The sequence below is a fragment of the Crassostrea angulata genome, chromosome 10 (genome assembly GCF_025612915.1).
Source record: "Crassostrea angulata isolate pt1a10 chromosome 10, ASM2561291v2, whole genome shotgun sequence".
Taxonomy (NCBI): domain Eukaryota; kingdom Metazoa; phylum Mollusca; class Bivalvia; order Ostreida; family Ostreidae; genus Magallana; species Magallana angulata.
In genome coordinates, this window is record NC_069120.1 from 38,450,462 (window position 1) to 38,475,260 (window position 24,799).

Here is a 24,799-nt window from a genome sequence, read left to right on the forward strand (position 1 = left end):
TAACAGTGTTTATAAGCCTTTATTTCAATGCTTAGTACACCTTCTGCTCCTGTCTCTGTCCGGGCTGGCGGGTGTGGTTCTTGGCCAGGTAATCAGTGAACTCCTGGTATGGAGACTTGGTGAAGGCGGTCTCCTTCCACAGGTCAGGGGTCAAGTAAGAATAAGTGTTGGCAATGGCAGCGTATGTTGCTTTTGCTACAAAAAACCAAAGGTCATTCAAATAACCTTTTCATTTTGCATCAATTCATATACAAATGTCTAAAAAGTAAAATGCAAATATTCCTTCATACCAAAGTTGCCAAGCGTAGCAGTACATCCCCTGGCACAGGTGTAGCAATCATCAATTCCAGCCATCTGTAGCAGTTTCTTGGGTACAGGAGCACTGACAATACCAGTACCTCTGGGTGCAGGGATCAACCTCACCACAACACTGCCACATTTTCCTGTCACCTAGACCAAAACATTAAATAACAGGACTACAGATAAAAAGGCTGCATTTCTTTGTAGAATACAAAACTGTTAAATCTAAAACCACCCCTTAAGAAAAATGAAAGCTTGCCTTTGCATGTTTTTAATACTTTCTAAAATAAGGATTCAGCAGATAAGTATTTTACCTTGCAAGGTACAGTGTGGGGTTTTCCGATCTTGTTACCCCAATACCCTCTGCGTACAGGGATGACTGTTAGCTTAGCCAGAATGATGGCGCCTCGGATAGCTGTGGCTACTTCCTTGGAACATTTAACTCCCAAACCTACGTGTCCATCGTGGTCTCCGATGGCGACAAAAGCCTGAAAAAGGAAAGTAAATTACAACCTGAATAATAACACATTTCTAAAGCTTTTTAAATGTAACATGTCTAATGCAATTTATCATAGAAACTTAAACAAGAGGATTTATTTACCTTGAATCTGGTTCTTTGACCAGCCCGTGTCTGTTTCTGCACAGGCATGATTTTCAAAACTTCATCCTTCAGAGATGGTCCAAGGAAATAATCAATGATCTCAAACTCCTACAAATTACATTATCAAAAAAGAAAATATTACATAAAAATTTTTATGGACAAAAATTTATGCATAATTTGTAAAATCATTTTACATTAGTGAAATAAACAGAAATTGCAGAATGATTCAAGTATATATAGATATTTGTCTACCAAGTACCAAATCATTTAACTACTTTTTTTTTTTACATGAACCATAGACAGGACATACTCCAATTCTTTACAGTATTACACATCAAAATTTATAACATTCCTTAAAAATATGATTCTTTTAATTGCAAAGCTCTGGGAATTTGAACCTTAATTGGCAAGGAGAAAAGGTAGATTTCTTGTAATGATTTGATTTTCTGGTCTTTCACAAGCCTGCCAAGTTTAGTCACTGGCATCCACTCCTTCTCTCCCTCCTTGGCACCACGCCCCCTTCCACGGCCTCGTCCACGACCGCGTCCCCTGCCTCGGCCTCTACCACCAGAGCCGAATCCACCCCGGAAACCTCCTCTACCACCGGCTGGTGCTGCGTCCGCCATTGCTGTAAATTTTAGCGATGAATTTTATGTAAAAGTTTACCGATTTCTGACTTTATCATGCAAAATATACATTAAAATAAGTTAAAAATGATATTGTTAATCGTCATTTTTCATTTAAAGAAAGTGTTAATGTTATTATGTCTATGATTATTGTGATATCGGTTGGATTTTAGAAACACACGACTGTTTACTAACGTGATTTTTATTGGAAAGACCGGAAGTTGGTTTGTTCTCGCTGAAGTTTCGCAAATCTCGTGCATCTTGCGAGAATTGCATCTTCTTTCACTTCGGAAGCAGGATAGATAGGATAGCAATTTTTTAAAAGATGTTTGCAAAAGAGATTCCATTCAAAGATTAAATATGCAGTGAACTTCAACGTATTTTTTTTGCTCAGTGAGTTTTAGTTTCGATTTTAAACTTTTCCTTGTAGCTTAGCCGTAGAAAGTGTTTCCAAACTGAATGCAGTCCAAAATGTTACTGCATGGAAGTGTACAGGTGTGAACAGAATTAAATAGCCTATGTATACGCTTTGGTATCTCTGCAAATAAGAGTTAACTTTATAAATGCGAAAGAGACAAATAACATGCAGGTGTTAAAACTCGTTTTAGCTATTTGAACGGAATGCCAGGGACGTATTTACTATACATGTATTCTCTATATACGTCCCTGGAATGTCAAATTAAAAAAAAAATCATTATGCAAAAGTATTTTTTCAGTCTACAATATCACACCATTTTCGATGCTGACAATATCCTTAAAATTTAGAATGCTTCTAATAATTTGAAGAAGACAGAAAGGAGAACAAAGTTGCATAAATGACTTTATCCTGTGAATATTATTTCTCAAGAAAATTTTCCATCTTCATCCACAATTTTAAAATTTTGTTCGTTATAATTAGTGGTAGATTTTTTTTTAAAGAAAAATTAAGTATAATTAGGTGAAGTTTGTAATATCTAAAATGATCTTTAAACACATATACATGTTACCTATAGGTAAAGCTTCAGTGTGCAAAACTAACTTTTTTGTACTATAGACAATCGGTCTACAACATTTTCAAAATCTATAGACCTGACTGATTTCCTATACACCAAAAACAACAACAAATATTATTCTTTATTTGTATCGTAATTTTATTCAGGGTGAACGTGGTGAAATAACCTGGTACTTATTAACACAATAGGAACTCTTCCTAAAGGACATGGTGAAGGGTGCCTGGCTCTAAACTCACACACAATGACATTTCCTTGTAATGATTATTTTGTAATACCAATCAAATAAACTCAGATAAATGAAAGGAAAATAGATATATAAAATACCCTATCCCCTTGAATACTGTAGATAGCACGATACAAAAGGAAACAAAAGCGCAGAATCTAAGACAACGTAAGGAAAACTGAACGTTGGTCATGAATTCCAGGTGTGCAGTCTGGGTTCACAAATGCAAAAAGTAGAATGGTGCATGACTATCCGGGTTTTTTTTCCCCAGGTCTAGCATCTTGTGATTACTTCAGTTTGTCAAAAAATGAGATGCTCTGAATATTGTTTTTGACTTTTAAATAGCACATTGCAATTACATTCTGCTTCTGATCGCAATGTATTTAAAAATGTATTGAGTATAACGTTCAATCGACTAGACGACAGGCTGCGTTGGTCTACAAATATTCGAGTTACTGTAGACTGGGCCTATTTTTTATATATTTTGTCTATCGGTCTACCGTTATTTACGCACACTGAAGCTTTGATGGCCATATCTTCTGTACAGGACTACAGTTCCACTTACCAATATGCAAAAAATGTTTTGGCTGTGGACTTTTTGACCTCATTTTGTAACACATTCTGCAGAAAACACTTTTTTTCCAATTTTTTAAAGTTCTTGTTTTTTTAATTGCCTCAAACTATCTTTTAAATACCCTCAACAATGGTGAAAAGTGTTGAATTTACTGTAAATGCAGATTTACGATTGAGAATCTTCCTTTTTTACCTGTAAACAAACTACTTCAATTAACTTTACAGGAAAATTGAGATTATCATCTGATGAGTAATTTGAAATCAATTGTTTCTACAGAAGATGTAACATGTAAGGAAATAAGGTTAATAAGTCCAAAATTAGCCAAACATTTTGTGCAGGGTAAGTTGTCAGATTTTTATATCTACCGGTACAAACTTTAGCTCTATAGTGTATTGACCCAAACATTCTTATAGAGCTACAGTGCTGCAGCTAATGATTGACAAGCAAAGGCTTTCTTGATCAGGATTCATTTAAAGACGTGTTTGGACATTACACTGACAGACCATTCAATGGATGTCATAAATATACTTTATATATAGAGACAACTCATTAGATATGATAATATAATCATTTATTGAACTTTGTTTAAAGTTTTCAAGAATTTTTATTTACAAATGCCAATGCATTAGGGCATCAATGACTTTTTCTTATTTGTATGTTCTTTTGTTTGTTCATTATTTGTATGTTCATTGAAGAAAATCAGCATGCATAGAAGCTTGCTAGCTATGTTTATGATCTTTGTAAATATGATAATTCATTAAAAAGATATATTGGAGCTATAAATGTGAAGCATAAAACTTCTGATTTTTTTCAGTTTAAACTTATTTATAATAAGTTTGTTATAACAACATTGATGTATAATTCAGAAACAACCACAGAAGACTAAAATCATGGCCTCGCCAGATGACAGAGCAGTTACTGGGAAAACGGCAAAGGTGACATGAAGATCTTTTTACATTTTAAAGCTGTAACTCCCTTTTTTCTCTCTCAAAGATTGCTTTGTTTCATGGAAGATTTGGCAGCTGAATTGTTTTCTTCTGATTGTTTCCTTCTTAGATGAAGCCCCTGAATTTCCCATTGGATCTGAGCACTGTGCCAACAGACATGGCAGATGTCATGAAAGAAATAAAAAAGGTGAAACCTTGTTTGTGAATCATCTATGTCACCTCACCTTTAGAGAATTGTTTGCATTACAGAATGGATATGTATTATATGTAATATGAAGGACTCCTTTTTTAAAGCAAGTACTCAATGGATTTCATGATTTTGTCGCTTTGTATTGCAAGAATTTAAGTTTGAGAGCGGCAACTATCGTTTTGATATCATACATTTAACAATTGTCAGAAAAGTAAAATTGTGAGGAATACTGCTTTTGATTTTACATGGAAATCGATGCCTGATGTTAAATTATGAATTTCCGTAATTATAATGTAAAGAACATGTCCTAAATAGATATGCATCTTCTTTAACAGCTGGCTGAATCAATGCTGTTTCATTGGAGTGAGTTTCCAATAGTACTGCCTCCATCAGTTACAGACATCATGAATGAAGAAGTATGTTTCATTCAGTCACTTGCATGTGCCTCATGTGCATTACATGTGAAAAGAACATTCACATGAAATTTAACGGAAATTCACTTCACATTTAAATTTTATGAAACTTCTGAATTTTAACCAGACAATATCATTAATAATTACAAACAAAAAAATTTCAGCACATGGAAAATTTCTGCTCATTGTCACGCTTACTGTCCGACGATGATTTCTGCTTTACATTAATTACCATAAACTGAGAAAAGACTTAAACTTTTTAAATAATATCAAAAATCTTACATCAAAGCTGATGGAATTGTATTTTATTTAAAAAAAAATTAAATGATATTTTCACTTTGACTAATCTCAATTATGAACTGTTTGAACCAGAATTGTAAATACTTGTACATAATTATAAAATGTTGACAATAAAATACTTCTTTTCCGTTTATCAATTTGCAGGAAATAAACTCCCAAATATTTAAGGACCTGTTTAAGGCCCCTGTTTTTGATGAGCTGGAGGAAGTAGGGATGACTCCTGAGGGTGGCCTAAAAAAGCTGTCCAAGAAACAACTGGATGCCATCTGGGATAAGGGGTAATTACAGACAAAGCTATAACAAATGGAATAAAAAGTCAATATCTCAGAGAGAGAGAGAGAGAGAGAGAGAGAGAGAGAGAGAGAGAGAGAGAGATTTACAGTATCTTGTGATTTTCTCCATTTAATATAAAGTCATGGCAATTTTAAAGTGTTTAAAGTACGAGGGTCAATCAAAAAATACGAAGACTTTTGTCATAGCTATGTTACTTAACGTCATATCATTACTAAATTTGGTAGACATAATTTAGCAATAGGTTCAAACAATCTGCAAGAAAAAAAAATTAAAAAATTCCTATATTTCTAAGAATTATTTAGAATCTAATCCTGAAAAAATAAGGTCACGGCGCACGTTCAAGATTTGTGTTATGTCAACAATAAACCATATAATGTTAAACGTAATATCTCTTTAAATAGGGCTCAAAACCAAATAACATTGAAACCTCAAATTAAGTATAGTCATGGTATTCTATATACCAAATAATGACAGGATATATTGTTTTGTCAAACAGATATTAGTAACTTAAGACAGACAGTCCTCTTTAGAACTGACTAAAAACATCGACGTCGCCGGACGTCACGGCGCAACGAGAAGTACAAACAAAATAGATTTAACTCACAAAAAAGCCGATACAAGCTATGAAAATGCTCAGTGGTGAAAAAGATAAGGCAACAATTATTTGCAAGTTTGTGTTTAACTGTAATAAATTTTTTGGGGGTGGTGGTAATTGTATTTTGAATATAAAACAGTCCGAAAGAGAGTAAAATATCTGTAAATATTTGGTCAAAAAATAAGGAACGTCAACCGACGTTCAGGGTTATCCCTACTGTACACTAAAAGATACACGGTTAGAAAATGAAAAATATGAAGAATTTACATATGATTCTTGAATAAATGTGTGAAAATAAGATGTTAAGTGGTTCAGTGCCATTTTAAATTATAAGGACAAAGGCACAAGAGACTTAGCGCGATATAAAGATGGGGAATATCTATAAACTGTGCGTGTTTTATTTTGACATCATGTTTTGAACGTTACCGTGCGCCGTGGTGACAAAACATGTTGTTTTTAAAAAGGGGTAATAAAAATACTTTGTTTTGCCTCGGACTAGAATGTCGCGACGTCATTGGATGAAACGCGTCACGTGGCTGCCTTACAAATTTCTTTAAAAGGCAAGCGTCAAAATTTATAGGGCAACATGGCGGACGTAACGTTATTTGAACTGATTTTCTACACAAACGTTTGTTTACATATCAAACTTTAGGTCCTCGACAAAACAAAACACTTATTAGGTTTGTTACTGGCTGTTTAAAGAAATTTGTGGGGTCGGTAAAGTCCATAGAAGGCTCGGCTCCGCCTCGCCTTCTATGGACTTTACCGACCCCACAAATTTCTTTAAACAGCCAGTAACAAACCTAATAAGTAATAGTGTCATCAAATGGACTAAAACTTTGCATATCAATAACATAAGTGTTGGTGCACAGATTAATCTGTTAAGTATGACTTTCATGAAAAATATATGATAGACAGCCACATTGTCTTCGTATTTTTTGATTGACCCTCATACAGTATGTATGGTTACAACTGTATGAATAATAAAGTTAAGTCTATAGACAAATCCCTTCCCTGAGAGAGTGAGAGAGAAAGAGATAGAGAAGGAGAGATAAATTAGTAAGGTATAGTCTAACTGTTTAATATCCAACATCATTACTTAAAAATCAGTCAGAGAATATTGTTTTTCTTTAATTACTTTTCCTCTGCTTTGTGTTGTTTATTTAGTGATTTACCATACACATTTCTTTCCCATTGCAGAGAGTTTGATGTGGATAGCTTGAACTTTCCAGGACAAGTTCACAAATGGAGGCTTACTCAGCTGCTGCAGAAAGGCTCACTCAGAGCTCATAACACCTTGCTGGATGTAAGTGCAACTATGGAATTGCTCTATTTTTATTGAATTAGAATATTATTAGTACTTGATTTTGTAAATTTATTGTTAGTGGTGATTGCTGATAACACTCATAGAATTTCTTTAAGAAGTATGTTGTGAATATTTACTTGTATAACAGGATGCAGCCATATCTCTACGACTGATGATCATCACTGCTAGGAACAGATTCAGCTCCCATTTCTTCAGTCTGACGAAGTCGGCCAGGGAGATGGGTCGAGGCCTGTGGCTGATTCTTGGTAGGCTTTGTCAGAATTTTGAATAAAATGAGAAGTCCTTTACAAGTATAAAACACCAACGACCAGTGTTATTAACATTTACACAAATGCTATAGTTTTTTATCTTGTTCAGTATGCATTATTCAGAATCATTGTAGAAATAGATAAGCAAGCAGTTTTCAATATTACAGTTTTGCTTTTGGAAAAAAAGAAGAATATACATGAGTTTAAGATATTACAATATTACAAATTTTGGCAGATATACTGATTGGAATGCCTTCTACAAGTCCAGGAGATTTACAGTCCAAAATACAAGATGAACACATGAAGCACCTTGTAGCAGAACTGGATATCAAGGTACTGTAAAATTTTTACATTTAGCTGTGTATTCTATTCAGCATTTTTTGTGGAAAGAGGCTCCCGCTAAAACAAGTACTTCACTTAATACTTTGCAAATATGTATGGAAATCAGTTCATTCAGAAATATGCTTATTCATATCCATACTAATTTGTTGAAAAGGCAATTTAGGCCAAATATCAGACACGCTAAATGTAATATGTTTACAAAAATGTGAAATAGGAAAGACTGTCAGCTTTAATAGAAGTGTAAATGTTATTCAGGTGCTGCATACTATTTTGGATAAGTTGAATCTTTCACAAATAGATGTATCTACACATTTTTCTCTTTAAAAACAACAAATTTATTTATTTGTAGCCTAAGTACAAAAGCACCTTGGACAAATTCTGTACCTATGTAAAAACCATGTGTGAAAAGCTCCAGTCAAAGAATTATCAGGTGAGCTCATTTTATTCTTTGAAAATAAGGTTTTCATTCGCTCGCTTTTTAGAGCAAAGAATAATGAAATAATCCTGAAAGGTTTTACAAGTCAATAGCTACAGGTAATGATAAATTTAACTTGGTCATGGTTTCAAAATATTGGAAAGTTGCTGCTGATACAGTAGATCTCCTCTCTTTGTTATACAGACAGCTGCATTGAGGCCTCCTCCTGTCCCATATATTTATCAGACCCCAGGTGGACAAGAAATTGATCTGAGATTATTTAATAAAGGTAGGTGTAACATAAGATGAAATTATATTTTGAAAACCACAATAACAATGCTGCTATAGTTACATGTTTGATTCCTCTGATAGCATTAATAAAAAGAACATGTTTGCAAAAAATGGCTTTGAAAATTTTGAATTCCATTGGATTTGGCATTATTTATTTAAGACTCTTAACCATATTATCTTTGCTGTTTTTGTTCCAGATCTGATCAACAACTGCCTTCCCATACTGGGCAGTATTCTAGAGAGAGGAGCCAGAGGCTGGCATGTGCAATACAGACAAAAGATGATGAGAGACCTGCAGGGTTAGTGAAGCTATTGTATACAGATATATTATCACTACAAGAACTTGACCCCAAGAGCTGGAATATATTTTTGTTTCCTGGCACCGATCATCAGATCAAAGGAGATGCCAAACATAAAAATTTGATCTGATGATGTGCTCCAGGCAACAGGACATGGTCCAGCTCATAATATTCAGTTTCTCAAAAACCATTTCAAAGGAAGACTTTGAAAACGCATCTGAAACAAATGTTGTTTATTGTGTGCTACATGTATGTCTTCAGCTTCAGAGAGCTTTGTTTTGAATTATGAAATCCACAGTGGGGTGATCCTGAATATTCTGTAAAATTTACTGTATCAGAAAAAGGGAATTTGGTTGTTTGTATTTAACAGTCATATACTTACACAGAGTTATTTTCACCTTGTGATATATTTTCTCAGACACACTTTGAAATATATTTACTATTTAGCCTCATTAAGTTTCACCATGGACAGTGTTATAGCTGTTTATTTAACATGGATAATTTTGTCTTAGAATGGGACACATTTTCAGTTAGCTCAATTATTTTTTAAAACAGGATGAATCATTATGAAAATAACTCTATATGAATACTGTATCAAAGTACCAGTAATTTCATGCAATTGATGATTTTTTTTTATCACAGGTCAAGGGCTTTCAAATGAAGAAATTTCTGAGGTGTGTACTAATTTGTAATTCAACATTTTAAGGGATATTTATTTAAAGAACACTTTTCAAATTCAAATGTTGATTTTTTTTCCCATTCACATTGTTGTATGAAATATTGTTCAGAAGGTATTTGTAATTTCAGAAGGTATTTTGTGATTTTTCAGAAAATCAATGATGCAATAATGAAGGAGTACTTAGACAGAGTGTTCAGTGCAATCTCGACGAATACAGAGCTGGAGAACTTACAGCCAGGAATTGGTGAGTATAAGAATCTCAGATCATCACAGTCATCATGTTGTGATGACCCTACTACCGCTATCATCATCTTTGGAATCACAAAATGTCTCATTGTATAAATGGGTTTTTTTTTGTTTCGATTTCAAAATAGGGAAATTAATTCGGGGGTATTTTATTTAATTTTTTTTGGTGACTTTAAATAAATGAAGATACAAACAATAATGTATAGGGATTTGTTTGGAATTGAGATGAAACCAAAATTTTGCAATGAAATGCGTCTCGCATCTAAACTGTGTTCACCACATTATCCACAAATCATATTTAGTCATTACTCATACCACATTATCATCTTCTCTGCAAAACACCACCATTGCTCATACATTGTACTTATATTGGCATCGTAAAAACTTTGCGCGGTGATAAATTAAAAAAAAGCAGCAAATAAGGAGTTTTGAAAGAAAACAATTGTGGAAAAATTTGGATTTTTTTTGCAGGTCTTCTCCTAGTGGCTCAAGCCAAATCAGTGATAGCTATGAAGAAGGCAGTCAGCAATGTGAAAGACAAGCTGACAACACATAAACAGAGGGTAATGGACAACAGCACCCATCAAAGCTCTATCAGTTTCGGACAGAGGAGATATATATATAAAAATTAATAATGAAATTTTAATGGAAAAATTTGAAAGAAAACCCCAGACTGATTATTCATTGATTTTAATTTTTAAGTTGAAGGATCATCTGAAGCAAACTTACCCTGTGAAGTCAAGGATTGTGGCATGGGTCAATGAACAGATTGCAAGATTTGAAGTAAGATGATATACATGTAGAACTGCTTTTTGAATAAAATTTTTTGCAAATGAGATTTACATGTATTTCTTAGCCAAACAATTATTTCTTGCACTTGGACAAAAAAGCTGGTTTAAGGTATGGTATGACAAATGTCTGTTTTAAAACTGTATATTGTAAAAGTTGACCTATTTATTAAAATGCTGAACATATACATTATGTTCATTTCCTTTATATTTACTAATGCAATTATTAAAAATGAAGATAATGCACTTTTATAAGGCATTCATTCAATTTTATTTGCCATTTAATTAAAATTACTTTGTTTAATAAATTTTTAAGATATGTTCATCTTAATATGTGTGTATATAATCCACAGCTATTAAATAATATTTTTCCCTCATTAACTTATTAACATGATATTTCATCCATATAATTGTTGATTATTTTAGAGAGTTTGTTCAGAAGATGTAATTTTACTTTTGGTTTTTCTCAATAAAACTAATCTGATCAATAAAAAAATTGTCTGTGTAGGAGGATTTCATTGCCCAGAACCTGTGGTCGGCTCACGAGGAGGCCATTACTCTGTGTGAACAGCAGGGTCTGAACCAAACGGCCTACTTCCTCAAGAGAGACCTCAACTTTATCAAGGAGGTAAAACCATTAATTCTTAGGATAGAAACGATGTTAATTGTTTCAATTATTTCTTAATATGCTTTGTACAGTACAAAATATGCATATTTACAAGTACATGTATTTAAATACTGTAACAACACCCCCTCTTCTTTCCTATCAACTGATATAAAAGCAATCCACATTATAAGGGCTTAACTAGCTTGAATTCATTCTTAATATATTTAAATACAGTCAGACACAATCATGTATATGAAAAAAAATAAAATTTTTGTTGAACTTTTAGAAAAATGGATACTGTTAGATTTGTGAAATAAAGATTGAAAGGGAAGGAAACTATAAATATGTTGTAAAATAAGTCAATAATTGATTATCATCTACTATTATTGTAAACTATATTTATTTTCTTTAAAAACCCTGGAACAATGAATAAATCAAGAAAATCAAATGCTCAATTTAAATTTCCTGCTACTATGGAAGCTGCCATTGAACTTTAATCTATGACCTCACACCATCTATTCCAGTATGTTTTATCAGCATAGCATCAGTATCAGCAAATCATGGTAATTGTTCTAAATGACAAATTTGAAATAATATCAAATTGAGACGGTTCTTTTACCTTTGATTTTCCACTAAATTACAAACCAACGTCAGAGCATGTTTGTTAAAATCTAAAAGTGGAGGATAGTGTCGGAGGAATCTCTGCGTAGTTGTGGAAACTTTAACAGGTGCCAAATGTCATAGAAATTGTAGGGCTTTAGGGAATGTATTATAAACATCCCTGTTACAATGATAACATACTTCAGTTAGAGAAGAACTTGACTAGGAATAAAAATTTAAACAAGCTCATTTTCAACTTTGAATGACAGCGTGTTAACAGCTATCATTTAGATAATAGAAATGAATATATTTATGCATACATGTATTCTTTGTTTAGATTGATATGTGAACCTAAATATAATCATTTTCAATTTTGTTCAGTCGATTACTTGTTTTGTTTTTAATTCAAAAGAGTTCTACATCATGTCAGCCCCTAGTAAATACGATTTCTTTAACTCCAAGCATTTATTTTCAAAACAGCAGACCAAGTGTGAATTTAAACACTTTATTAATATATATAAAATATGCCTGACTTTCCTTCCCCTTTAAATGCAAAAGATTTATGTGTACCAGTCAGCATGTTCCAAATTTTATCACCTAAATTACAGCATTGAAGAAAATTACATAAATATATATATAACTTTCAATCATCTTTCAACACTTGCTTACAGAGGGAAGCAGTATTGGTAAAAGAACTCAGTAAGGTGAGAATTCCAAACAGACGATACACATTCTCGACAAGAATATGGCTGCCAAAGAACTATATTGTGACGAAAATTGAAGGAACAAGGCGAACTGTGATTCAGACAAAAGTCATACGAACTGAGCCTCCACCTGGAAGAACACCTGTGGTAAGATAGTGTTTACCTGTAATTCTATCAATTTCATAGCTTTTCTCATTTAAATACTGCTTCAGTTTATTTTTCTGCAGGTTCAGTTTTCAAAATATGTAAATTTTATTTTTTTGCTATGTTATTTTATATTTTAAATCATGACTATTTGAATGAAATGAAGGCAGCATTTTTTTTTTTTAAATTGAATTTATTTTGGGATGATGCCTTTAAATTTAGCCCAAAAAACTCAACTTTCAGTATAAAATCAGTTACACAGAACTAATTCACACAAAAGTTTGATATAACACTAATACTTCGCACATGAAATATTCAAATTTTACCCCCAAAAATGTTTGGAACATTTCTTTCAGATATTAAGAGATTCATTGATATGATTTTTACAGAATGTGTCATACAGCTTGGAGCGTTACTATGGTAGGATGACATCATCCAGGTACCCGTTCTGGAGGTGGTGGAACTACTTACAGAGAACCTGGGCGTGGTCCTGGAACTCTCTCTTCTTCCTCGGGGTAGGCATCAGTGTCCCCTAACCCCAAACATTGCTTGTCTTTGGCAATGTGTAATTTTACTCAGTTGAAATAAATACACATGTGTAGGGCTCTGTTTGATATTCATTTGAGTTTTTTTGCCTGTCTGGGTCTTAAAACAACAACTAGTAATTATGCTTATGAATGGTCAAAAGGGAAAAAAAACAAGAAGTTGTGACTTCCAACTTGCTTCAATATGTCTTTGACATTCAAGATATCAATATTTTACATAATACAGTACAACTTCATGTAAACTATGTTTCCATTCCTGGATTTACAATGTATGTGTAGGTCTTGTCATTTTCTGTCTGTTAGGTTGTGATTCCTTGGTACAGCCCCATCAGTATAAAGGCTTTGTTCTGGATTAAACCATTCATTCCAGACATAGAGCTCAGTCAGATTGATGTAAGTACATAGTGCACTTGTTCAATTTACCATGTGAAATATTTTGTTTAATGAAATAAGCATGCTTTTAATGGATAAGATTTATAGCAAGTTACACTATTCTCATGTTAGAACCATTTTAACAAGACCTTGGACTTTTGGTAGGATGTAACTCTCTATTTCTTTCGTCAAATCAAGACGAAAATGACGCTGGTTTTAAGCAAAATATACACAGATTAGTTGGTACAGCTTAAGAATTATACAAATCTTGTCAATTTCAAAGAGCCATGATTATAAATGGCCAACAATGAAATAGACAGGCCTTCATTACAATGCTGATTGACACAACTACCCATTTAAGTCGAAGGTCCTGTTAAAATGTTCTAATCTAGTCTCTTTTCAACTTCTTTAAATCTGTCTCACTCCTTCTCTTTGACTGGCAGCACACCCTTACAATTCTGAGCTTTATTTGACTGATTGAATTGATGCTTCCATTGTTCTTACTCTATGGTTGTGTAATGTATTGTTTTATTTTACAGGGAAATCTGTATCTGAAAACCAGCTCAAAGACGGAGACTTTTGTGTCCAGGTTCCGGGCGTTGTGGCTCCATGTATTTAACTCCCGCAGGAAGTTCGAAGAAGCACCTGACAGAGGTAAACAGCTAAAGTGGCCCAGCTTTTTACGATTCGGCAAGATAAGGTGGAGTATACATGTCCAGGATAAATTCATTGACACATTTGTTTTGTCATTCTTCTTGCATGACATCTTAAAATTTAACTGCTGTAAACATTATCATTTTTAGTAAATTTATTCCGTTTTATTTCAAGATGTTTATAGATATATTTTTTCTATATTATGTATTTGGCTTAACTAGTATGCACCCCAGTATTTTATGTTTTACCACAGTATTTGTGAATACCGTTATATTGCTAAAGTTTTTTTCACATAATTTACCCTCTAGTTTATACTAAGTACTATTTTACAATGACATAGAACACTCTATCTACCAACAAAAAAATTCTGCCATAATGATAGACATGATGGTAATATTAACAAAGCAAGATGTCAAATTTTACTCCTGCTGAAAAATCCCATCTACCCGGTAATTGGTGCATATATTTGTATGTCTGTTTTCTAGGATTCCTTGGTAAAAGCTTCACACGACACATAAACAGAATCTGGAACTATTTCTTCAAGGGCACGCTGGGTTCCATTTTGTTGACCTTGACCTATCCCCTGATGTGTATCGGAGGGTCAGCCCTCTCCATCATAGCAGCCCTGATGGTTCCCGTGTGGTTAGTTGACCATATTTAAAAATAACTTACAATGGAATCATTACAATTCATTGGGGTTCATTTTTTGTGGTTGTTGTTGGTAACTTTTACTCACGTATTATCATCCTAATTGTAAAACACAGTCTTTAATCATTATATGTTCAAGCAAATCCATTAAATTACATGCCCACAATCCTTTGAAAAATTTACAGCCGACAAAAAATGACCTGACAAATTTTAATGATTCAACAGTATTGTGATTTATTTGAAATTTTACAAAACATTTTATTTTGGATATTCTGAACTTGCAAATGTGCATTAAATTTCATATTTAAAAAATGTCTATATAAGTAATAATTAAGCATATAGGACTTCAATTGATCCATATTGCTTTTGACATAATGTACATGTAGTACATTATAGTAATTTTTTCTCTTTGTAGGGTGCCAATAGCCACTCTGCTGTTTCATTTAGTAGGAGTACTGATCTTTGACTTTGACAGTCCAGGTTAGTACACACATTTAACAGAAATCTCAGATGACAATTACTTTATTCAGCAATTTCTTATCTTTGACAGAGTATGTATTTTCACACATTTTATCATCAAATTCTTCAGTATCACCACCAGATATTGTACAATGCATACCCCTATATTTTAATTACCTGGTACTACAATTTAATTGGATGTTCTCTCTGCAGCTGACAATAACAAGTTCTCCATCGTGTTCGAGGCGACGATCTACAGGATGTTGATTATGGGCCTCCTCCAGCCAATCGCTGCCTTAATCACTGGCTCACTGCTGTGTCCAATGGCTGCTCTCGGAGTATCTGTGTGTAAGTCACTTAAAGACATCAAACTACATACTACATATGCATGATTATATGTGTCGAGATCCCATTACAATGTATATAGTGTTAGCTTGTTGACATTGTGAGTGCTTAAAAATGTAAGTGATAGATCTACCATACATGATCTTTAAATAGATCTGTATTTTTTGGCTACTTGATATATATGATGCCTACAATAAAGTTATATAGTTGAAAGATCCCTGAAAAAAGTTTCATCAAGTTGTCTGTGTAACATTAAAAAATATTAATTTTATAATTACTTTAAAAATGATCAACAATTACTTGGATTTGGTTACATGTCTAGATGGTCGAGTGGTTAGAACCGTGGCCGCTCACAGCCAGAAGCGTATAGGTTCTAGAGGTCGTGAGTTCAAAGCCACGCCCCGGCGGAGATATAGTTCTATTATAGTGAATTTCGATTTGCTGTAGATGTATTTATTTTTGTATCATCAATTCAAGTGTATTTTCAAGAAGATTATATAGGAAATTGCATACTCTAGTATTTTGCAGAAATGCCTGGTATGGTACCCTAATTTTTTGCAAGAAAGCTTGTCAAAGTAGTAGTAAACCATTAACAAATTCCTGGAAAAAGTTATCTAAAATAGAGGAATGTGTCGTCTGACCTTAAATGATTTATTTTTGACGTCGTGGTGTCAATAACTGCCGCCAGGTGAGCAGACAAATTATCATAACGCGCTAACGCGCGTTATTCAATTTGTCTGCTCACCTGACGGCAGTTATTGACGCGACGACGTCAAAAATAAATCATTCAATGCTATAGCACCATCACATAAGAGATTCTCCATGTATTAGAATAATTTGGTTTAACTGATAGGACATTTTATTTAAGTGTTTCATTGTTAATTGAGGGAGCAATTGCTTTTTCAACATGTTCACGCTTTCATCATCTTTGTCATAAAGTTTGACTGGGTCAGTTCTTGTCACTAAACTCTGTTTAAATTATTATCATTAGAGTAAAAACCATTTACATTAAAAAAAATAAGATATGAGTACAGGAAACCTGACCCCATTAGATATGATATCTATTAAATAAATGCTTATTATTTACCGATTGACAAGATTGTCACATCACTGCATATCTATGACCCTTGGTTAGCATACTCCCATGTTTATTTATAAGCATTCTATGACTAATTGAAGGTGCAAGTCACTGCTTTACAAACATATTAATTATCAAATTAATTAAAATGCATATGATATCACTTCAATGCAATAAAGGTTAATTTACTTATCAGTAGTTTTTGATTTTGACTATGAACATGATGAAGGAGGTAGTTTATCAACATGGGGCACTCAATTTAAATTATTGCTGTACCTGAGTAAACCTCTTGTTAAGAATACATGTACCAACAATGGCTGTTGTAAATTTTTAAACAATAAAATGCTTCCTTTGGTGATTCATTTGGGATATAAAGGTAGCGACATTGCAGGAAAAATACATAACCCGCATTATGTAAATTTTTCCTGCAATGATCGCTACCTTCATAACCTGCATGAATCATTAAAGAAAACATTTTATTGTTTATATTAACATCTTTCTTTAACTAATTAATAAACTGATTATGAAAAGTTAGTAAAATTCACTAAATTACTGTTAATGTACAAAAGTACGTTAGCTAAAAGAAACAGCCAAATCATCTCCTGTGAGACTTTGAGTCTGGCATCATCATGATTATTTAGTGCAGTCCGGGATTTTACTAAGGTCGCTGTGGGTTCAGACCAATTGATAAACAGGGCGTGTCATTTTCAGTCCTGTCACTTCGACCGCTGTAGATATCGACCAATTGATAAATAGGGCGAGTAGATTTCAGTCTGGCTGTTTCCATAGAGCAATGAATTACCTGGGGTAACTATAAGTTTCCATAAGAAATAGAGGAAATTATGCTTTGTAGATGTAAATATAATATCGTATCTTCGCAATATTTTTTAATATTTACATTTTCCAGTCTCTTTGCATGTGATAACACTACGTATCTATTTTGTATTATTTAACCCATAATACAAGTGACGCCAAATTGAGGAGCCATCGGGGTTTGCTTATTTATATTTAAATATTTAATTGTACGATGGCTAAAAATTTTATAAGTAATAAGGAATCATTCTTTGAATATTATGAGGTGATAATTTCGGTCGGGGCGTGATCAAATCTATCATAGAGCCCTTCGGGCTTTATTGGATTTGATCACGCCCCGACCAAAATTATCACCTCATAATACTCAAAGAATGATTCTTTATTCCTTATATAAGACATTTTTGATGCATTAGAAATCTTATACTTACTGTATATTAGGGCTGGGACGATTCTGTACTTAGCCGATTCGGTACATATCACGATACATGAGATGCAATACGATAAATATCACGATACATTGCAACTAAATGAAAACATGAATAAGGGTTAAAAATTTATTCAATCTGTCGATGTATTACCGCATGTCCAAAGTTATTTTGATATATTTAAAATGAGCGTTGCACAATTTACAAATTACTTAAGTCTCATATACACTACTTTTTCATAAACAAGTAATCCAAAAGTTGTCCACACTCCAGATTTAGCTTCCTAACAGTTTTGACAACTTTACAAGGTTTTCCGCCATCTTTGTACTTTCATTTTACGCGCGCAGACTAAAAATAGCCGATATATGAAGCTCGGATATTTTTGGACAATAAAAAAAAGTTTGCTTAGGTATCGTTGTATTAATGGTAAATGTATCGATCCAAATATCGTCAAAATAAATACCGTGATGCACCGGTGCATCTGTGGATCGTCCCATCCCTACTGTATATCTTTGATAAAACAATGCACAAGGTGATAAATCTAGGGTGGACATATGGAATGACACTGAGATTTAAAACGAGATTTGAACGAGAGCTCTAATTTACCTTCATTTACTTTCCTGGTTGTGAATAGAAATAAATTGAAATCTCACCTTAATACACTAACAGATTTAAATACACCCCTGTGAATGTTATCAGTCATGTAAACTTAAAACCGTTGAACAGGAGTTTGGACTTTGGGTAGTTGTGTCAAACAGCAATGTGACATAGGCCTGTCTATTTCATTGCTGACACTCAACAAGATTGAAATTAAGAATGTTTGGCTTTTGAGCTAAAACTATGCAATCAGTGCATACATGTATTTTACTTGAAACCAGCGTCATTAACCTGGTTTTCCAACGGAAAAATCCGGTTATTAAAATGGTGAAAATGGCGGGCGGGCGGGCAGCTGCCAAAAGGGTACCCTCATTGTACGGATAACTCCTCCTACAGTTCTCAAGATAGGAAGTTGTTCTTTTGCAGATCAATTGTACATATATCAGAGGTGTGCATATTTCTAGGATTTTGATTTCCGATAATTTATGAAAAAAATACCAGCTTTTGAACTTAATCATTTTTTGGCAAAATGTTGCATATACATGTAGGGTACTCCACTTCACTGGATAAGGGTTGACATGGATTATGGATACAGTTTACATAAAAGAAAACCCAGTTTGCTGTCACATTGACAGCTTTTCACTTGTTTTTAACTTGTTTTGATTCAAGAAAAAGATAGTTGCAACATACTAAAAGTCCAAGGTCTTCTTAAAATGGTTCTGTATCACTTCTTCTGTTTGACTCTTTTAATTTACCAGTAAAAATTGCAGGAAAGAAATGCTGTTATAGTCTATAATATCTTAGATTTCAATTACATATACATTCAGTATATGTTTCCCACATTTAATTTTCAATAACACACACTGTACCTCAAATCTGATAACGGGAGTATAAACACAAGTAACCAACATCACACATTTTGAATAGATTTACTGAATTAAGATGAATGAAATGTTCAAAGTTACATAACCAATTTGATATATGTTTTGAAAAATAATTGTTAAACCAGTTCTATTTCATATCCAAATTTTTTTCCTGGCAATGTCTCTGTCACTATATTTTTTGCCACAAAAGCTCACTAAATAACATGTTCTATAATGACCGTACCATCTATTATTCATGTCTCTGACAAAGAGCATATATTTAAACAATAAAATGCTTTCTTAGGTGATTCATTCCGGATATGAATTCGAAGGTAATGACATTGCAGAAAAAATGAATAACCCGCATTAGTGGGTTATGAAAAAAAAATTCTGCAATGATTCCTACCTTCATAACCCGCATGAATCATCAAAGAAAGCATTTTATTGTTTACTAGACTTTGACCCGTGCACGCACTGGTTGACATTGCATATGATAACTGGCATTTACAAAAAAAGATACATCGAAACACAGTATATTATTGACATTTGCATAACCAAACTTGAAGCCTACAATAATGTTTAGGCTATTAATTTCACTACACTCTGATGAGTTGGAATAATCTAACTGTGTCTCAGGAAAGGCCTTCACCACAGTTAAAATGCCTCCCATATTGCCCTAATGTAGCAGAAAATTGCAGAATCGCTCCAAAACGATTTTGAAGAAAACAGAGACAACTGTAACATTTTATTTATGTCTCTGGAGAAAATTAATAAAGTTGCATTGAAAATAACACAACAAACCATGCTGAAGCTGTAAATACCTTTCTTTCAAAAGTTTAATTATAAAATTGCAGAATTCAACATATTTCGACAACGTTTTTTACACACCATGTTGACATTCGAAACTCTCTGGATTTTTTTTTATATAAATGCACTGTGTAAGAGTTATCTCCCATATTTTCTTTGATGAACAGAAAAATTTCCAATGAAAATGAACACGCATTTGTTTTATCGTTTCCAAGTTTACCGATGCAAATGTGATATTGTGGAAACATAAAATAAAGAGCCTCCCGTGGTTTAGTGCGAATGTAATGCGCATGCATAAGATTGTAAAATCCAAAAAATTCAGATGATTATTGGAATTTTTTGAGGAATTTTCGTTGATTATTAATTAACGAAGCTTGATTGAGAAAAAATAAAAACAAATTGGTAATCTTCAAGTACCAATGATGTTTAAAATATATAAAACAAAAGACAGCAGTACTCTTCCGATTTATCGTTATTAAAGCTTGAAAATTTGAGTCTATTATTTTAATATAGTAGTATAGATATTAACATCATTCTTCTAACTAATTAATAAATTGATTCTGAAAAGGAAGTAAAATTCACTAAATCACTGTTAATGTACATTAGTACGTTAGCTAAAAGAAACAGCCAAATCGTCCCCTTTGAGACTTTGAGTCTGGCATCATCATGATTATTTCATGCAGTTATTGATTTACTTAGGTGGCTGTAGGTTTCGACCAATCATTATAAATAATTTCACTCCTGTCAGTTTTAACAATATAAGCATTGAATGCTTATTTTTGGATATCATCGGTCCTATAACACACTAGGCCATGCAGACAAATTATCATACTGCGCTAAGGCGCGGTATTCAATTTGTTTGCACAGCCTGGTGTGTTATGGAACGACAGTATAAAAAAATAAGCATTCATTTCAACGCAAAGCGGAGGTTGACAATGGTTTTCGAGGGGTGTCAATTTCAACTGTTATCCTCCCAAACAGGCACTATTTATTTTGTTATACTGAATGTCTTAATTTTAAAGAAAACTTAACTGCTTTTACATAGGAATAACGTGAATTCTACTGCGAACCCTACGCGCATAATTTTCGCGCATGTAACAATTTTTAATGTTACCCGTTGCTAAGTGCGTTGCTAACGCTGAGGGTAATAGAAAAAATTATTTACTGCGTCTAAACCAATCAGATTTCAGTATTTAACATGAAAGTATAACAATATATAAATAGTGCCTGTTTGCGAGGGTAACAGTTGAAATTGACACCCCTCGAAAACATTGTCAACCTCCGCTTCGCGTCGGTTGACAATGGTTTTCGAGGGGTGTCAATTTCAACTGTTATCCTCCCAAACAGGCACTATTTATTTTGTTATACTGAATGTCTTGATTTTTAAGAAAACATCACTGCTTTTAGATAGGAATTACGTGAATTCTGAGGTGAACCGTACGCGCATGATTTTCGCGCAAGTGACAATTCGTAATGTTACCCGTTGCTAAGTGCGTTGCTACCGCTGAGGAGATAGAACAGATTATGAACTGCGTCTAAACCAATCAGATTTCAGTATTTAACATGAAAGTATAACAAAAAAAAATTAACATATTAGAGGTCTATTGCAATGTAAATGTAAGAACAACATGTAAAAGTAACTAGATTCTTTAAATATTACAACTTAATAGCATAATGATACATGTAAATAGTTTCATCATGTTGTTATTGTGACATTGCACCATCACTGTAGATACTTGTACACTGTCAGTGTGTTGGTGTTATTTCGTCCCACAATAAGATTGTTCTCATCATCCACACACACACTATGGGGGTGTGTTACCCCTTGTTGTTTTGTGAGTAGATGACACAAAAACTGACCATCCTGATCCAGAAGATCAACTGTGTCACTGTAGAAATCACACACCAGGATGTGACCCAGGAGATCAGTGCACAGTCCACGGGAATCAAACTGTGACCCCTGACCTGTGTAGGAGAACCTGTGTTGTCCTGATTTATTCACCACCACTACTATTTTTATGTCTGATGTACAGATATCACCATTAATGTTTTCTGTGATGTAGTGTGGACATCTGTACAGTTCCTGTCCTTTGTTGTCCCTCTCTATGTTCTGTATTTCTTTCCCTGTCTTGTTGTACCTGGTAACTTTACAAATCATCCCCACCAGTAGGTCCCCAATGATGTGGGAGGAGTGTATGCTGAGTGGTAATATCCCACCTCCTGTTTTAATGAATTCAGTGATTGTATTATCCAGTGCTATCCTATTGATGACTTTGTTGTCTTTGTCTATATAGATCAGATCCCCGTCCTGTGTGACTGTGTGGTAGCCTTCATATCCACCACTGGTTTGTATCTTCTGTAGCTGATTCCCCTGTAGATCTGTTTGGACAAGGTTACCTTTTTTATCACTGCCCCAGAGTCTGCCAGATTTACCTAGTGATACATGATAAACACCATCAACACCTGGTACTGTGTACTCCCTGACCTTGGTGACAGAGGAAGATTGAGACTGTGTTTGTTTCATGTCAGATTTCTCTCTGTCTTGTTTCCTCTGTTTTCCTGTAGGTTTTAACTGTATAGAGACAGCAGTCTCCATGGGTTTTATTTTTCTGTTCTCAGGCTTAGTGTCAGGAACAGTTACTCTACCCAGTAGTTTGACAACATCCTCCTTGCTGTATTGACCAGCAGTAAATACTGGAGGGACTGATTTGGTGGTCTCTGGTATGGGTCGGATTTTTAGGTGTTCAGAAAGTGAGGAAAGGATGGGATTGCATTGAAGTTGAGTAGAGGACAGGTAGCCCTGGAACTGTTTGACAAGGTCCTCCAGATAGGAGATGTAATCTTGGTATGTTTTGTCTTGACTCTGAAGCATCTCTTTTAGGGACTCTTCCATTTTGTTGACTTGTTCTATGTTATCTGATGTCACTTCGTCTACCAGTTTTTTGAGAGACTTGGCTTCATCCCTCATGGATGATCTTATGCTATCTATGATTGCCTTTATTTCTGTGGCATCCATTTTTATTTCCTTTTGCAAATCTTTTGCTGTTGGCATGAAGTATGTTTGAATTTTTTGGATTTCTTCTGTACATGCTGCAGATTTTTCTGTATAAATTGTCTCCAAGTCAATAAAGGAATGCCCCTTGTGGACAGGCATTGTAGAACACTTGGAGCATAAAGGCACATTGCATTCATCACAAAGAATGTCTATATCCTTAGTGGGGTGGTTGCTGCATTTCTCCACTGGAATTTGTCGTTTACGTTCCCGGTAAGGGACCACTTCATGGTTCTTGGTTTTTGGACTCTTCTGATGGTTGTCCTTGCATTGTTCACACATCAGTTGGTGACAAGGATTGCAGTAAAACAGGCAGTTCCTCTCACAGTCTTCAAAGCCACACACCAGATAGTGCTGGGCGTCAGGTGGTATTTGGGATTCAGATAGTGCCATCTACAAGTAATTCAGTATCATGTGATTAGTTTGGACAAATAATTCATTTGTAACTGATTTTGGAATTATTTAATTTAATTGATTATAACATTAATAAAAAATGCAATTACATGTAATATCTGATTTATGTAATCATAAATATCCCTATTTTTATCAAGTATAGTTTAATTGTCCCCCGCCGCAACGCGGTGCGGGGACATAGAAATGCCGGGCGTCCGTCCGTGTGTCCGTGGGTCCGTGGGTCCGTGTGTCCGTGGGTCCGTGTGTCCGTGGGTCCGTGCGTCCGTGTGTCCGTGCGTCCGTCCGTCACACTTTTTTGTAAGCGCTCTCATGCCAACAAATTTTGCCGGATTTTCATTAAATTTATACCAAATGTTAATATCACTATTATCTTGGTCAAGTTCGAAAATCAGCATTGGTCGATACTTTTTGTTGGAGTTATGGGACTTTGACCACAATAATGACTCCGTTTTATCAAAAAATTGACCTTGTAAGCGCTCTCATGCCAACAAATTTTGCCGGATTTTCATTAAATTTATACCAAATGTTAATATCACTATTATCTTGGTCAAGTTCGAAAATCAGCATTGGTCGATACTTTTTGTTGGAGTTATGGGACTTTGACCACAATAATGACTCCGTTTTATCAAAAAATTGACCTTGTAAGCGCTCTCATGCCTACAAATTTTGAAGGATTTTCATTAAATTTATACCAAATGTTTATACCACTAATACCTTGGTCGAGTTCGAAAATCAGCATTGGTCGATACTTTTTGTTGGAGTTATGGGACTATGACCACAATAATGACTCCGTTTTATCAAAAAATTGACCTTGTAAGCGCTCTCATGCCTACAAATTTTGACGGATTTTCATTAAATTTATACCAAATGTTTATACCACTAATACCTTGGTCAAGTTCGAACATCAGCATTGGTCGATACTTTTTGTTGGAGTTATGGGACTTTGACCACAATAATGACTTCGTTTTATCAAAAAATTGAC

The 24,799-nt window shown here is 34.1% G+C and overlaps 3 protein-coding genes across 7 annotated transcripts in view; 1 reads left to right on the top strand and 2 right to left on the bottom strand.

Moving 5' to 3' along the window:
* LOC128165441 (40S ribosomal protein S2) lies at positions 1 to 1,547 on the bottom strand. Its single transcript, XM_052829976.1, has 5 exons — positions 1,300 to 1,547; positions 902 to 1,009; positions 615 to 788; positions 291 to 450; positions 1 to 195 (listed from the first exon to the last, which is right to left on the bottom strand). The coding sequence occupies exons 1-5, from the start codon at positions 1,525 to 1,527 to the stop codon at positions 32 to 34; spliced, it is 834 nt and encodes a 277-aa protein (XP_052685936.1). The 5' UTR covers positions 1,528 to 1,547; the 3' UTR covers positions 1 to 31.
* A 214-nt stretch (positions 1,548 to 1,761) lies between these two features.
* LOC128165435 (uncharacterized) overlaps positions 1,762 to 24,799 on the top strand; it is a 75,635-nt gene continuing 52,597 nt past the window's right edge. For 2 of the 5 annotated variants that reach the window (XM_052829959.1, XM_052829961.1), the window contains exons 1-23: positions 1,772 to 2,022; positions 4,183 to 4,251; positions 4,373 to 4,450; positions 4,789 to 4,869; positions 5,311 to 5,444; positions 7,256 to 7,361; positions 7,510 to 7,627; positions 7,866 to 7,963; positions 8,322 to 8,402; positions 8,592 to 8,676; positions 8,876 to 8,977; positions 9,620 to 9,651; positions 9,807 to 9,900; positions 10,374 to 10,465; positions 10,605 to 10,685; positions 11,199 to 11,318; positions 12,569 to 12,748; positions 13,135 to 13,260; positions 13,594 to 13,683; positions 14,202 to 14,316; positions 14,802 to 14,958; positions 15,380 to 15,444; positions 15,637 to 15,771. In XM_052829959.1, the coding sequence (XP_052685919.1) occupies positions 1,987 to 2,022; positions 4,183 to 4,251; positions 4,373 to 4,450; positions 4,789 to 4,869; positions 5,311 to 5,444; positions 7,256 to 7,361; positions 7,510 to 7,627; positions 7,866 to 7,963; positions 8,322 to 8,402; positions 8,592 to 8,676; positions 8,876 to 8,977; positions 9,620 to 9,651; positions 9,807 to 9,900; positions 10,374 to 10,465; positions 10,605 to 10,685; positions 11,199 to 11,318; positions 12,569 to 12,748; positions 13,135 to 13,260; positions 13,594 to 13,683; positions 14,202 to 14,316; positions 14,802 to 14,958; positions 15,380 to 15,444; positions 15,637 to 15,771 (2,275 nt within the window). In that variant the 5' untranslated portion in view covers positions 1,772 to 1,986. Of the gene's footprint in view, positions 2,023 to 4,182; positions 4,252 to 4,372; positions 4,451 to 4,788; positions 4,870 to 5,310; positions 5,445 to 7,255; positions 7,362 to 7,509; positions 7,628 to 7,865; positions 7,964 to 8,321; positions 8,403 to 8,591; positions 8,677 to 8,875; positions 8,978 to 9,619; positions 9,652 to 9,806; positions 9,901 to 10,373; positions 10,466 to 10,604; positions 10,686 to 11,198; positions 11,319 to 12,568; positions 12,749 to 13,134; positions 13,261 to 13,593; positions 13,684 to 14,201; positions 14,317 to 14,801; positions 14,959 to 15,379; positions 15,445 to 15,636; positions 15,772 to 24,799 lie in introns of all 5 variants that reach the window. The other 3 variants (XM_052829962.1, XM_052829960.1, XM_052829963.1) reach the window with 2 other exon arrangements.
* Positions 21,975 to 23,825, bottom strand: LOC128165437 (E3 ubiquitin-protein ligase TRIM71-like). Its single transcript, XM_052829965.1, has one exon. The coding sequence runs from the start codon at positions 23,794 to 23,796 to the stop codon at positions 22,075 to 22,077; it is 1,722 nt and encodes a 573-aa protein (XP_052685925.1). The 5' UTR covers positions 23,797 to 23,825; the 3' UTR covers positions 21,975 to 22,074.

Coding starts and splice junctions, on each gene's coding strand:
- LOC128165437 (XM_052829965.1), bottom strand. CDS start 23,796: ATGGCACTATCTGAATCCCAAATACCACCTGACGCCCAGCACTATCTG.
- LOC128165441 (XM_052829976.1), bottom strand. CDS start 1,527: ATGGCGGACGCAGCACCAGCCGGTGGTAGAGGAGGTTTCCGGGGTGGA. Junction 1,010..1,299: donor TTTTCTCCTTGCCAATTAAG/GTTCAAATTCCC, acceptor TGTAATTTGTAG/GAGTTTGAGATCATTGATTA. Junction 789..901: donor GTCAAAGAACCAGATTCAAG/GTAAATAAATCC, acceptor TTCCTTTTTCAG/GCTTTTGTCGCCATCGGAGA.